The sequence below is a fragment of the Heterodontus francisci genome, chromosome 32 (assembly GCF_036365525.1).
Source record: "Heterodontus francisci isolate sHetFra1 chromosome 32, sHetFra1.hap1, whole genome shotgun sequence".
NCBI classification, from domain to species: domain Eukaryota; kingdom Metazoa; phylum Chordata; class Chondrichthyes; order Heterodontiformes; family Heterodontidae; genus Heterodontus; species Heterodontus francisci.
Window position 1 is genome coordinate 18,890,798 of NC_090402.1, and position 16,118 is coordinate 18,906,915.

Below are 16,118 nucleotides of genomic sequence, written 5' to 3' on the forward strand. Positions count from 1 at the left end.
AGAGTGCCATTACTCCTTCACAAACACAAACAAACGCACAGTATACACTATTTACGGAGGGAGGGTACACAGTATCTCCCTTCATGCCTGCAGAGCTTTCCCTCCAGTAATCCCAGACCCCACCCCCCTCTAAGAATGCAGAATGAAACCCCTGTAATTCCCCCTCCCTCCTCCCTTCCCGTATGCAGAGTGGGACCCCTGAAAACAGAACTTACTTTCTGTCGCGAAACCTTCTGCCTCTGATGACCTGCCAGCTTTTCCAATCGTGAACGGGGCGGCATGTGACGGCTGCCTGTTCAAAGTAAAATCCGGATATGTGCAGGAGGGGCAGCGGGCTGCATAATCTGCAGAGGTAAATACCGTTTAGAATATGTTAAATTGGGTGTTGCCGCTGAGCAACTGGGGGCCGCATCGAGGTCCCCCTGCTGCCGGAAATATGCGGAGGGCCATTCTCGACGTCATGGGTCAAAGCGGTCCTCTCCCTGCAGAATTTTACCGGCCCCTGCGCTGTGAACCTCAGCGTCGAGGAGCCAGTAAAATTCAGCCCAATATCTCCTTGTGTGGCTTGGTGAATTATTTTGTTTTATAATGCTTCTGTGAAGAGCCTTGCAAAGTTTTATTATGCTAAAGGTGCTATATAAATATAAGTTGCCCTGCTCACGGATGCCACAGAGTCCTGTAGAGGGCACTGCACTGGATCAGACTGTAGGTTAGTAGAAATGTCTGTTGACAACCCCGTGAAAAGTCTCTGGGTAACTGTACGCAAGGTGAACAGCAAAAGCCACGCCTTCACTGCTGAAAGTAAAACTCAGGTTATTAAGAGTCTCACGGGAAACTTGTTAGTTTTGTTATGAGAGGCTTCTTTTTTAAAATATGTTTTTAAGGACTCATTTAAATTGTGGAAATGGATTCATTTGGACTCCTGAAGAAATGTTGGACTTTGTTTTTTTCACTGGGGTCATTGAAAGGACACTTGACTGGAAACACTGACTGGAAGAATTAAGGAGTGCTAAAAACAACCTCTACTGGAGATCACCTGCCTTAAGATAAATAAACAACAGGGACCTTGGACTAAGGGGAGATGTTTACAGAGAAGCCACACGTCAAGGTTTATGGAGGTCAGGAGGCTGACTTTCTGTTTTGGGGTTTGGATCGTTTTCAGTTTAGTTGGGGTGTGAACTGTTTTGAAGACAGTTGGTTTTGCCTGCCAAGAAAAAAGAAACCCCCTGCTCATTTTGCCTGTACCCAAGAGACCCTGAGAAGTCCAGCGTGTCAGCTCCTCTTTCCTCCTGTCTTTGGAAAAACCCTGAGATTCAAGTGTGTGTTGGCTGAAACCCCGGTTGCCACATTTCTCCTGGAAAGCCTACAAGACGATTTCTCAACATCTCCAGAAAGAACTGCTTCTGAAAAAAATCCCAGTGACCCGTCACCATATACCCGGATCCCAGACCAAAAAGGAACAACTAACATCTTTCCATATCTTCTCTTTTTTCTTCAAGAATTAGCAAGTATTTGGCCAAAGTATTCTTTTTGTCCTTTTCTTGTGACAGGCCTCTGCAGAGAGAATTTATGTATTTTTTTCAGTGTGTGTGTGAATGGCTGACCCCTTATCCTGAGACTATGCACCCTAGTTCTAGAGACTTCAGCCAAGGAAACAGCCCCTCAGCACCTACCCTTTCAAGCCTTCTCAGAATCCGATATGCTTCAATGAGATCACCTCTTATTCTTCTAAACTCCAGGCAGTATAGGCCCATTCCACTCAATGTCTCCTCACAGGAGGACCCCCTCATCCCAGGAATCAATCTAGTGAACCTTTGTTGCACCTCCGTCTAAGGCATGTATATTCTTCCTTAGTAAAAAATCAAAGACATGGTAAATTTGTACAAGGCAATGGTTAAGTCCCAATTAGAACACTGTGAGCAGCTTTACACGCCCCAATATATAGAGGACACTAAAGTTATTGAGCATGGATTCAGCAGATATTAGGGATGAGAAACTATAATTATGAGGAGAGACTAGCAATACGGAGATTACTTTCATTGGTACACAGTAGGCTAAGGAGATTTAAAAGAAGTTTTAGAATTGAAGTTTTGAAAATAATACAATCTTGAACAGACAATGTTGAAACAAACTAACAAATGCAAATTGAATGAGTGACTTAGACCTATGGTATTATTAACTCCAAAACCTGTGTGCACTAATTTTCATAAGCTAGGCTAGGCAAGTGTTGATTAAAATAATAGAAGGGGATATGTGTTGGATGAGTCCACATCCCCAAAACAGAAACTAAAAACTCAATTCCACCTTTCTAGTTCTCACAGATAGGTCACGCTTTAAATAATGCCATCTGAACAAGCAACCAAAAATCAATTTTGCCAAATCTCAGACTTATTTAAAGGATTGACCTTCAGCTTCAACCACTCTACAGTAGCAGCAAAGAACCCCTTGTCAATGACACATTCTGAAATCTTGCAGGTAGCATTATTGAGAAAATCCATGAAATGAGGGGTAAGTTGAAAGAAAGCAAGTGAAGATCCAGATGAAGATGACCCACAGTGGAAGTTTGGTACTGTCCTGAATTAATTAGAAACTAAATTCTGTCAGGCAGATTACCACTGCATTATTAGGGTGTAGGTCACTATTAACCAAAATAGTTGAGATGCTCATGATTGTAAATTGTCCCAACTTTTGAGGGACACATAGAGGTAGAATAAGATGGCATATATAAAACTGTTGAAAATAAGACTATTTGCAATCATCACATTTGCATAACTTGTGCAGCAACTAAAAACTTGATGTAGATGCACACTTGCATCATCACATTGAAAATCACAAGCTTAAGTATTGTAATGCCAACTGCAGTATAGTCGATGGCATAAACTGAACAAATAGGCTAACAATAACATCAATTTTAAGATTTCATATCCTGTAATAGGTTAGTCCAGTAGTAAATTTTCAATTTCCCTTTGTAATAAAGCCTCTCTCTAAAGCAGCTACTGTGCCCACGGCTGATTGATCTAAGTCTAATGTTAACTGCATCATCATGGAAATTAAAAACATTAAATCAAACTGCCAATCTATCGGATTTACTGTTACATTAACCTGTTAGATGGGAAACAGCATGTTTTAAGAAAATAAGTGAGCATAAAGAAAACATTAATGATGCTTTCAGTACAATTTCTGGGTAATATATTCAAGATTACAGATATCAATTATATCGTTGCAATTTATGACCGATAGCCAACCTAATTCTTTCACAATGTTTTGCCCATGAAACTTAACTCTAAAACTATAAAAGTGTAAATCATGAAGATGAACTTTATTACAGAAAGCGATGGGAGTGTGGGGTGCCACCTGTGCCTTTACAAAGCCAGCAATGTAAGAGGGGCAGGTCTGGGTGATCCTGATTCCCAGTGTCGGGTATTTAAGTCCCTGGCTTCACAGGAGCAGGAGGCATCATCGGTGGTGGTAAGCTTGGTCTCACCAGGCTGCCACATTGTGGCAGTGGGTCTCATCTAGGAATTCAGGCCAGGGATCGCTTCCCGGACCCTCAAAGATTTCAGGATAGCACATTTTAAAAAAAGTCGTAAGCAGTAACACTTTCTTGACCTTCTGGGATAAAGGATATGACTCCCTCCAAAAGCCTTGACGTAAGGGTGGTGGTGATGGGGGAGGGATGTCTGTTGCTATGCAAATACAGGGACCTTCTCTGATGAACTTTGATGGGGTGACTCTGGTCAACTGAATCCTGCCACTTATGCATCCCCATTCCTTGTGGATCTGGTCACTTCCAATATATTTCCATATATATATATATATATATATATATATATATATATATATATATATATATATCCAGGCTATGCAATTATCCAGAGGGTAGTTAAAGAAATAGACTAGAATATTGCGGATATATCAGGTATAATCTTCCAAAGCTTTCAGGAACATGTTACAGCTTTATTCATAAAAGTGGGCAGGGCAAGCCCAAGTAAATATAGTTGAGTTTTACAGCAATCATAGGAAGATAGCTAGAATCAATCATCAGGGTGAGAGTGAGTGAACACATGGAAAAGAACAAGTTGATTAAAGAAAGTCAGCAGTTTTTGAAAGATAGGTGGTGATGTCCAAATAACTCAATAAAAGTATTTGACAAATTCACTATGGTGAAGGATTGAGGAGCATTTGATATGAAATTTCCAATTAAAATTGTGACTTACAGAATAAGAAGCAACCTTCTGGCATAGATAGGAAAATTGTTTGGGAGGAAGAAGCCAGAGAATTGGGATAAGACAGACATTATTCAATTGATAGACAGTGACAAATGATGCCCCTTTTCACTCAATACATAAATTGCATGATTTTGTGAAGAAAGGGAAATATATTCATCTCCAAATAATACTAAACTAGTAGGTGCAGTGAATTATGAAGACAGAAAATTTCAAAAGAACAAAGAAAGATTAAATGAGTGGGAAAAATAATGGCACAGGCATTTCAATATAGCAAGATGCAAGTTGGTATACTTCTGAATTCTTTTTGTAAAATTGATTCTTGGAATGTCAGCATCGCTAGCAAGAGCAGCATTTATAAAGCATCCCTATATGCTCTTGATAAAAGTTATTCTTTTTCCACTCCTCCATCTGTGTGGTGAAGGTTCTCCCACAAAACTGTAAGGTTGGGAGTTCCAGGATTTTTATCCAGCGACGATGAAGTTACGATGAGACATGTCCAAGTCAGGATGTTTTGTGACTTGGAGGGAAACTTGTGGTGATGGCATTACTGGGCTCCTACTACCCTTATGCTTTTACCTGGAGAAGATTGCAGGTTTGGGAGGTGCTGCCAAAGAAGCCTTCGTGAGTTGCTGCAATACATCATGTAGATGGTACACAGTGCAGCCATGGTATTCCGGTGGTGAATGTTTAAGCTAATGGAGGAAGTGTTTTATCGTGGATGGTATTGCACTTTCTGAATGTTGCTGCAGCTGCATTCATCCAGGTTAAGTGCAGGATATTTTATCATATTCTTGATATGCCTTGTAGGTTGTGGAGAGACTTTGGTGGGTCAGTAGGCAAGCCAATTGCTACAGAATACCCAACCTTGGACCTGCTCGAGTACCCGTGGCATTTATGTGGCTGGTATAATTGAGTTTCTGGTCAATGGTGCTGTTAATGCCTTTAAATGTCATGGGGAGGTGGTCAGGCTTTCCCTTGTTGGGGATGGTCATTGTTTGGCACCTGTGCAGCATGAATATTACTTGCACTTTTCAGCCTATGCATGGATGTTGTCCAGGTCTTTCTGTGTACTGCTATATTATCTGAGGAAATGCAAATGGAACTGAACACTTTGCAATCAGGAAATAACCTCTGACTTCTGAAGGAGGGAAGATAACTGAAAAAGCTGAAGATAGTTGGGACTAGGATGAGGTCCTGAGGAAATCCTGCCTTATGATGCCCTGGGGTTGAGAAGATTGGCCTCTAATAACCATAACTATCTTCCTTTGTGTTAAGTATGACCAATATCCTTACTAAATCTTTTTCCATTATGCTTGACCTGCTCATTTGAATGTGTGGTACTTTTATTCTTTTTTGCGCACACATGCAGTATCTTAAAAGGGGACAACTTGTGAGCGACTTGCACAGTACCATCCAAAGCTAACAGGGAACATCGGGTATGACTACAGCCATTGAAGAGATTTCCTCCTATTTCCCACTGACTTCAGTTGACAAGAATAACAAATGGTAGTACAATCTAAATGGGGACGTATTGGGGTGGGGAGGATGAGCATAGAGGTTTAAGGATCCAAGTAAATAAGTAACTAAAAGCAAGCAAACAGGTGCAAAAAAGCTGATCAAAAAGGCTGAACCAAGAGTGTCCTTTAACCCTGAACTGATTGATAATTTTATCATGGCGCCTGTATTCATTATTCCTTTTCTCAAAAACTTCTTTGAAAAACTGTAATTTTTGATTGTCAATACCATACCTAATATCCACTCTCCCTGTGCTTCACCATTTATAACTCCTTATCACAGTGCACATAACATAGTAATCTTCAAAATGTTAGTAAGTACAAACTTATGAGTTGAAATAATCCATCTTTAGTTTTAACCCTTCTAATTCTGAACTACTTTGACCTCATGTCAAGAACAAGAATGTTCACTCTTTGAGCAGTGATGCTTGAATTTGGAAGGTATATTATTAACAGGTTCTACCTTTAGTAGTTAATGCAATATCTAAAAGAATGCCACTATAGCTTAGCTTATAAATGAAAGTTAGATTATAATGATATAGCTTTAAAGCCAAACTGTAGTTTATATCTGAGTCAGATAAAATAAAACTATATGTAAAATTTGACATGGAAATCATTTACCTGAACCATCCCCAAGAACAATGATATTGCCCTGAAATAAAGCATACTTTAATGTTCATAAATTAACTTTAGTGAAAATGGTATTTTCAGATTATACCTTCGCCACTTGTGCATTTCATTTATTACCTGTTCATTTAACATTATGATAGCTTCATCATCTTTTCAGGGACTCTAGGTATGGTGAACAATCAATGAAAACTTAACTACCCAAAATATATTAAAGTAGACCACTGTTGCTATTCTGTCATTTAATAGAATTTATCTGAAGGAGAACAGAACCCAGAGAAATACAAACTAATTTTAAAACTGCATTTTAATGTTAACGAAGTAAGGTGAAAACTCAGTCTAATGCATCTTATTTTCCATACCTGGTGATTAAGTGAAGCTATACTAAATGGAAAAGGATTTTTCTAAATTTATGGATAGATTAAACAGCTGTGTCTGGATGTGCTCTCCAAAACTTGAATTAGAGGACTAACATGCTAAAGCTGAGATACTGTTCCACTAATAGTTGTTGAATGTGTAATAGGAATTGCTACTGCATTAGTCTATCAAAGAAACAGAAGCTTTATCTACTAGTAAGTCAATGACAATGATTATTTCACACTTAGCCAGCATTTCATAATGTAGCCAGCCATACCTTTACTCATGCCTTATATACTATAGCCATTAAGGGATTTCTATGGGCACCGCAATATAAAGAAGCAAAAAAAACCTCAAGCATTAAATGGATAATGGGCCGCTGATAAAATATTGACATTTTCAAAACACATGTCAACATTTATTAGAAAACATGATCTAAAAACAGATAATGCCATAACTGTTGCAGAATTATAGCTGAAGCATTAATTCTTTCAGGTGCTACTTGCTGTGCATTTTTGTGTTTTTATTTTGGGGTAGTATGCAACTTAGTGATCTCTTTCCTTCAATAATCTTTGTAGCATTTGGCTCCAGAACTTACATTTTTAATAATGGAGGGGTTATAGGAAAGATATAATGATACAATTCAAGGAAGGTGTTCTGGGCAACATATTTTATAACAGTACAATGAAGAAAGCTTTGGAATCATCTTCATAGAATTTGTAATTTCTAAAAAACTGTAAAGCACGTTTTTATTTGAATTCCTTAAAGGTATTTTACCCACTTCCTTTTGTCTACTCACTCAGCACTTACAACTTACAAGAGTGCATAGGCAACCCTACTTATGACTCTTTTACCAATCGTTCGGAGAAGCACAAAAGCAGCCCACATTATATCTCACTTCTACATTTTCTTCCTGCCTCTGGTGATGTACCTGTCAGCCACTCACTAAGCATGGCTGTGGAGTAAACCAGTCTCCTCATTCTGTAAGGGGACAAAAAAGTGCAACAATAATTCACACCATTACATTTCAAATGGTGCAGAGGCGAGTCCTTTAAGAACATCTGTAATGCTGAGTGTTTCAAATGCACCTTCTAGTGTCTCACTGGCCATATAGACCACTGTGGAGTGTGGGTCGCTGTTCATTCCAGGACATGTATTCCTCACATTCCAGCTTCCAAGCCAAAAGGTTACCTTTCTTTGTTTGCTGTGTAGCCTGGGAATGGTTTTTGGAGGTGCATACCTACCTAGCATCCCCACACCCCTCTCGAGCTCTTAGGCTGGTGTCCAGAGGAAAGATGAACACCTAAAGATTGGAGGCCTATTCGGTCGTAGGAGTTGCTGGAAGGTGCTAACTTGATGGAAGCACCAACTGCCTAATTTTGTTGGGTTTACTCCCTTAGCCATTTGCCCTTGATTTTGTTGTTAAGGTTGAAAGCACCAACTGGCAGGGCCCAAGATTGGCACAAAAGTAGGTGTGATCTTGTCCTCCAGGTGTGCGAAGGGAACAGCTATGGGTCACTGCTTCCCACCTCTAGGTTGCTACCTCCATTCCCTGAACCCTCCAGCTCCTATGCCCTCAGGTGGTCAATCTGAGAAGACTGTAGGTTGTTTAGGAGTGAACGCAGCACAGGCAAGTGAGTTTCTGGCCAGGAACAGGCTGAAGCAGAAAAAACAGTATAACCAGTGGCCAGTCACAGGCTCAGCAGGAGACTGAAGTGTCTCAATCTTGGTGGGGGAAGGGCAGCAAACTGATCAAAGTACTTTAAATATCATAACATATAGACCAACAAGTCTTGAATTCAATCATAGATCTGTGCTTATTTAGCTGATCCCAGCCAAGGCAGCTGTGGCAGTTAGTCTCGGTGAGTTTGGGAGCATAAAATCTTGTGGGACTACTGGTTCCAATCAATCTCCAGTCTGGTCTGCTGGAAAGTGTACATGCGTATACATTAGATGAGGGCAGAATTAGACTTTGTCATGAATAGTCTGCCGACATTCACCATCTAGGCTCATATACAAATATTGAGGGAGATGATGCTTTAATGGGATGCCAATTGGCAGGTTTTACAATGGGTGGGTAATACTTACCATTCAGGTGCTGAAGTTGAAAATGATCCCTGTTATATGTAGAATAGTAGATATCAAGTAATAATAGCAAAGATATAATCTGAGAGATTCAGCTAATGACAAAAACTTTGCCAGTGAAGTTCGATTCATTTGTAATTGTCACCTGAATCCTGAGATTAGATTACTGCCCTAAATCTCACGAAATGTATGTGTTTTTTTTTAATATAGTGCAATGACTCTGGGTTCACTTTTGTTCATAAAATAGAGAAGGTTCAGTCTTAACAGTGATAACTACCACAGACATGACAGCTATGAACAATTCTATTTTTAAAAAATACATTTACTTGTTACTTGCATTGCAATTACTAAATTAAAATAAGTAAATGAACTCCTCTATGCTCATGATGCTGTGATAGTAGCGCTCACGGAACCTCAGCTACAAAGACTCATGGACTGTCTCTCCCATGCCTGTAACTTGTTCTATTTGACTATAAGCATCAAGAAAACCGTGGACATGGGATAAGGTGTGGCATCTCCGCCCCAATCACACTAAATAACACCCCAGTGGAAGTGGTGAACAAATTCAATTACCTTGGGTCCACAATGATAATCTGTCCCTTGATGCACAGCTCAATACATGCATAGGGAAAGCATCTACCACCTTTGGCCAACATGCAAAACACATATGGGAGAACACCAACCTGACCCTTAGGACTAAACTGATGGTTTATAATGTCTGTGATCTCAGCACCTTGCTGTATGGCTGTGAAACATGGGCGACTTACAGCTACCAGGAAAAGATGCTCAATAATTTCCATCTTTGCTGTCTGCGGTGCATTGTGGGTATAACCTGGCAGGACAAAAATCACAAATGTGGCAGTCCTCTCAAAGGCAAAGCTCACAAGTGTGTTGGCACTAATCAAACAGAAGGACCTTCGATGGATCGAATACATCCTGGAAGATGATCACATACCCAAGGACCTTCTGTATGGTGAGGTAGCCGAGGCCAGACGACCAGTGGGGCGCCCAAAGCTCCACTTCAAGGATGCATGCAAGCGTGACATGAAGGCCCTAAATGTCGACTATCACACCTGGGATCACGAGCTGGCAAAAGAGGAAAATGGCGACAGATCCTGTGGACTGGTGTGCACAACCATGACAACCAGTCACTACAGCACTTTGGGAACAGACGCCAATGCCAAAAACAACAACTCATAGCGTCACTTGGCAGCTTCACGTGTGACACTTCTGGCAGAAGCTGCCTCTCAAGGAAAGGGCTGCACAGCCATCAGCAAAGCTGCACCAAAAGACACCACCTAAATGGATTGTTTGCTGCGTGTCCATCATCTTTCATAGATGGAAGGATGCCAACCAATATGCTATGCAGTTTCTATCTTTAACCCCCACTCTCAGACATTAGGTAAAAGCTCCTATTACAGCTGACTGTTGTGAAGCGGTTTTTAAACTTCACTACTATTTGACTGATGGTTTAGGAATTGCCCTAATCTGCATGTTTCACAAGCCTTTCTGGGTATTCACAGAATGTTGTCAATTTCATTTCATTCAGCATTCACACAATTAAGTGTAAATCACTCTGAAGACATTTTATTCAAAGCTAAATATTGGTTTTTGCCACTGAATGACACTCAAATCATTGGCTGTGGCATATGCTTATAGCCAGTCAAGGCATACTGAGATTTATGGGTCAGAAAATTACCTTTACCATTGCAGTGATTTTTGAGTAAACACTGAACAAATATTACATAGATTATATAGCACAGAAATAGGCCATTCGGCCCAACCAGTCCATTTGGGAATGATAGCATCGTGGTTATGTTACTGGACCAGTAATCGAGAGGCCTAGAGATAGTTCAAGTCTGACCAAGGCAGCAGAGGAATTTAAAATCCGTTAATTAAATACATCTGAAAAAAATTCAATCAGTAACAGTGACAATGAAAACTACCGTATTGTTGTAAAAACCCATCAGGTTCACTAATATCCTTCAGAGAAGGAAATCTACTGTCCCTACCTGGTCCGGCCTATACGGACTCCAGACCATCAGCAATATGGTTGACTCTTAATTGCCATCTGTAATGGCCTAACAAGCCACTCAGTTGTTAAGGCGGTGGTGGCTCACCACAGCCTTCTCGGTGGCAATAACTGCTGGCCTTGCAATGACACCCATGTCCTATGAATAAAGAATGCTGCCGTTTATGCTCCACTCGAGCATCCCTCCATCCTTTCGCACATAACTCTATCACCCTCTATTCCCTTCTCCTTCATTCTCTTAACTAGTTTCCGCTTAAATGCATCTATACTATTCGTCTCAACTACTCCCTGTGTTAGTGAATGCCACATTTTCATCACTCTCTGGGTAAAGAAGCTTTTTTCTGAATTCCTTATTTGATTTCTTGGTGACTTCCCGTCAAGTGGCAATGCCCTCTCTGTGACTATTCTATCAAAACCTTTCATAATTTTAAAGACCTCTATTAGGTCACCCTCAGCATTCTCTTGTCAAGAGAAAAGAAATCCAGACTGTTCATACCTTTCTGCTAGGTATAACCTTGCATGTCTGATGTTATGCCAGTAAACCTTTTTCCATCCTCTCCAGTACTTCCATAGCCTTCTGATAATGTGGTGACCAAAACTATACACAGTACTCCAAGTAAGGTCTAACCAAGGCTTGATACAAGTCTAGCATAACTTCTCTACTTTTCAATTCTATCCCTCTAGATACAAACCCCAGTGCTTGCCTCAATTTTGTTATGGACTTATTGATTTTAGCAAGTTGGGTAACTACTCGCAGATTCCTTTGCTCTTCTACCCCATTTAGATTCTTATTTTCCAAGATGTGACCTCCTTACTTTTCATATCAAAATGCAATACTTCATGCTTAGCTATGTTGAAATTAATTTTCAAATTATATGCCCATTCTGCAAGTTTATTAATGTCTTCTTGTAATTTGGTGCAGTTCTCCTCCGTATCGACTAGCCCTTCTAATCTGGCATAATCCAGAAATTGGGCTGGATTTTGCAGTGAACAGCAAAGCAATGGTTGCCACTGACTTCAAAGAAAGCTGTCCACAAAGATCTCGCTAGCTCTGTAGCATGGATTTCCCCTTTCCTGACAGCAGTTTATATCTGGTGCTAAGTCAAGGGGATCTCCAGGCATTCAGCAGCATGAATGTCATCAAGCAGGGTAAGCAGCTAATCAAATTGAAGTATTCACACAGACAGCAAATCAGGAAGTTAAAAGCACTGATTCTCCTTCACTTTTGATTTAAATTTTCAAATGTGCATGTCCCAATCATATATTTCACTATCTGTAAAATTTAAAAATTAATTGAAGGAATTCAGTAGTTGTTGAACAGATAGGATCGATAATAAGACAACTGTACAGACATAATTGAAGACTTTCCAGAAATGTTTTCCTTGTTTCTCCCGTGTTATCTCTCCCAGGCATGGAACAAACTATTCTGTACTTCTTATGCTGCCCACAAATTCTCAAGCTGACCAAACAAATATATTATGTTCTAGTGAGTTGAATTAGTTATCAGTGAAAAACCACATGCGTGCAGTAATCAACATACCACTGGTTGGAAGATATAACTCCGAATCAACTTTGTCAGATTTATACACTATTTTGAAAACATAAGCCTCAAGAAATAGGCAATATGTAATACACTTTTGTATAGATTGAGATGAACATGCAATATCAGTGGCATCAATCATCATCTAGAACACATTATGAACCTGAGCAGAATTGAATGGCGGGCCTAATCTGAGAAAGGTGGGCTACTTGATCTATCAGCCTTTCACAACAACTTTCTTACACTGCCTGAAGCTATGAAATGTGCTCAGTAACTTTCTTTTAGCTGCACAGTAATCTCCATACTAGACAGTCTATTCCACTGTTACCAATTTAATTTACTCTACTACATGGACCAGATACGCAAGAGGAATTCCCACCAAACTACCGGGAGAGTTTAACTACAAGATTAATATCCAAGATACAAATAGAGATGTTTGATGGAAAATTGGAATAATGAACATGATCTATTATGTAGCACATAATCTGTATTATTTCCATAGAAATAGGAGTCTGAGTTCGTTATTGAATGAGTAAATTACTGGCATGGGATAATCAACCAGTAATGGTGAGGAGAAAAATCGGCCATTTGTGGCAGTGAATAGAGGCTGCGATTGGCAGAAGGTTTGCTTCAGGGGCTTGGGGGACTCCTCCTGGTCCACAAGCAATGCTTTAAAAAGCACTTACTTGCTGGATATGGGTACTCCCATCTCCATTTAGCTTCTGGTTTTTCTGAGCCCTGGGAAACCTGGCCAGCCAGAATTAAATTTAAATCAGGTTCCAATTGCATCGTAAAAATAGCAGCAGGTGCGTATAAGGCAGGTTGGTGTCACGCTTCGTGATTTAGGAATTTTACCCCTCCCCATCAACCCTGTCCTACCCATCAGAGGGGACTGGGTTAGTAGCAACTCCCATATCTCCATCTCAACACGGCCTCCATTTGGACACCCATCCCCCCTAGCACAGGGTATTGATCACTGTTTACATTTTTTAAAAATGTAATTTTCAGGAGTGGAGAGCTGGGTTTAAACTAATATGGCAGGGGGATGGGAACCAATTGAGGAGGTCAGTTGACAGTAAGGAGGTAGTAACAAAAGCCTGTAAGGAACTAGATAATGAAGTCAGTGTGACTAAGGGGAAGAGCAGGCAGGGAGCAGATGATGAATGTAAAGGGACTGGTGGTCTGAGGTGCATTTGTTTTAATGCAAGAAGTGTAGTAGGTAAGGCAGATGAACTTAGGGCTTGGATTAGTACCTGGGAGTATGATGTTATTGCTATTACTGAGACTTGGTTGAGGGAAGGGCATGATTGGCAACTAAATATCCCAGGATATCGATGCTTCAGGCGGGATAGAGAGGGAGGTAAAAGGGGTGGAGGAGTTGCATTACTGGTCAAAGAGCATATCACAGCTGTGCTGAAGGAGGGCACTATGGAGGACTCGAGCAGTGAGGCAATATGGGCAGAACTCAGAAATAGGAAGGGTGCGGTAACAATGTTGGGGCTGTACTACAGGCCTCCCAACAGCGAGCGTGAGATAGAGGTACAAATATGTAAACAGATTATGGAAAGATGTAGGAGCAACAGGGTGGTGGTAATAGGAGATTTTAATTTTCCCAACATTGACTGGGATTCACTTAGTGTTAGAGGTCTAGATGGAGCAGAATTTGTAAGGAGCATCCAGGAGGGTTTTCTAGAGCAGTATGTAAATAGTACAACTCGGGAAGGGGCCATACTGGACCTGGTGTTGGGGAATGAGCCCGGCCAGGTGTTTGAAGTTTCAGTAGGGGACTACTTTGGGAATAGCGATCACAATTCCGTAAGCTTTAAAATACTCATGGACAAAGACGAGAGTGGTCCGAAAGGAAGAGTGCTAAATTGGGGGAAGGCCAACTATACCAAAATTCGGCAGGAGCTGGGGAATGTAGATTGGGAGCAGCTGTTTGAAGGTAAATCCACATGTGATATGTGGGAGGCTTTTAAAGAGAGGTTGATTAGCGTGCAGGAGAGACATGTTCCTGTGAAAATGAGGGATAGAAATGGCAAGATTAGGGAACCATGGATGACAGGTGAAATTGTGAGACTAGCTAAGAGGAAAAAGGAAGCATACATAAGGTCTCGGCGGCTGATGAAAGACGAAGCTTTGAAAGAATATCGGGAATGTCGGACCAATCTGAAACGAGGAGTTAAGAGGGCTAAAAGGGGTCATGAAATATCTTTAGCAAACAGGGTTAAAGAAAATCCCAAAGCCTTTTATTCATATATAAGGAGAAAGAGGGTAACTAGAGAAAGGATTGGCCCACTAAAGGACAAAGGAGGAATGTTATGCTTGGACTCAGAGAAAATGGGTGAGATTCTAAACGCGTACTTTGCATCGGTATTCACCGAGGAGAGGGACATGACGGATGTTGAGGTTAGGAACAGATGTTTGATTACACTAGGTCAAGTCGGCATAAGGAGGGAGGAAGTGTTGGGTATTCTAAAGGGCATTAAGGTGGACAAGTCCCCAGGTCCAGATGGGATCTATCCCAGGTTACGGAGGGAAGCGAGAGAGGAAATAGCTGGGGCCTTAACAGATATCTTTGCAGCATCCTTAAACACGGGTGAGGTCCCGGAGGACTGGAGACTTGCTAATGTTGTCCCCTTGTTTAAGAAGGGTAGCAGGGATAATCCAGGTAATTATAGACCGGTGAGCCTGACGTCAGTGGTAGGGAAGCTGCTGGAGAAGATACTGAGGGATAGGATCTATTCCCATTTGGAAGAAAATGGGCTGATCAGTGATAGGCAACATGGTTTTGTGTAGGGAAGGTCATGTCTTACCAACTTAATAGAGTTCTTTGAGGAAGTGACAAAGTTGATTGATGAGGGAAGGGCTGTCGATGTCATATACATGGACTTCAGTAAGGCGTTTGATAAGGTTCCCCATGGCAGGCTGATGGAGAAAGTGAAGGCGCATGGGGTCCAAGGTGTACTAGCTAGATGGATAAAGAACTGGCTGGGCAACAGGAGACAGAGAGTAGCAGTAGAAGGGAGTTTCTCAAAATGGAGACGTGTGACCAGTGGTGTTCCACAGGGATCCGTGCTGGGACCACTGTTGTTTGTGATATACATTAATGATTTGGAGGAAAGTATAGGTGGACTGATTAGCAAGTTTGCAGACGACACTAAGATTGGTGGAGTAGCAGATAGTGAAGGGGACTGTCAGAGAATACAGCAGAATATAGATAGACTGGAGAGTTGGGCAGAGAAATGGCAGATGGAGTTCAATCAGGGCAAATGCGAGGTGATGCATTTTGGAAGATCCAATTCAAGAGTGAACTATACAGTAAATGGAAAAGTCCTGGGGAAAATTGATGTCCAGAGAGATTTGGGTGTTCAGGTCCACTGTTCCATGAAGGTGGCAACGCAGGTAAATAGAGTGGTCAAGAAGGCATATGGCATGCTTTCCTTCATCGGACGGGGTATTGAGTACCAGGGTTGGCAGGTCATGTTACAGTCATATAAGACTTTGGTTCGGCCACATTTGGAATACTGCGTACAGTTCTGGTCACCACATTACCAAAAGGATGTAGATGCTTTGGAGAGGGTGCAGAGGAGGTTCACCAGGATGTTGCCTGGTATGGAGGGCGCTAGCTATGAAGAGAGGTTGGAGTAGATTAGGATTATTTTCATTAGAAAGACGGAGGTTGAGGGGGGACCTGATTGAGGTGTACAAAATCATGAGAGGTATAGACAGGG

At 41.1% G+C, this 16,118-nt stretch overlaps 1 protein-coding gene across 7 annotated transcripts in view; it reads right to left on the reverse strand.

Annotated features, from left to right (window-relative positions):
- Positions 1-16,118, reverse strand: part of ttll11 (tubulin tyrosine ligase-like family, member 11) — a 209,861-nt gene that overhangs the window by 79,796 nt on the left and 113,947 nt on the right. For 5 of the 7 annotated variants that reach the window (XM_068012400.1, XM_068012404.1, XM_068012399.1 and 2 more), the window contains one exon: positions 216-344. The exons of the other annotated variants lie outside the window; for them this stretch is intronic. In XM_068012400.1, coding sequence (XP_067868501.1) covers positions 216-344 — 129 coding nt within the window. The remainder of the gene's footprint in view (positions 1-215; positions 345-16,118) is intronic. 7 annotated transcript variants of the gene reach the window in all.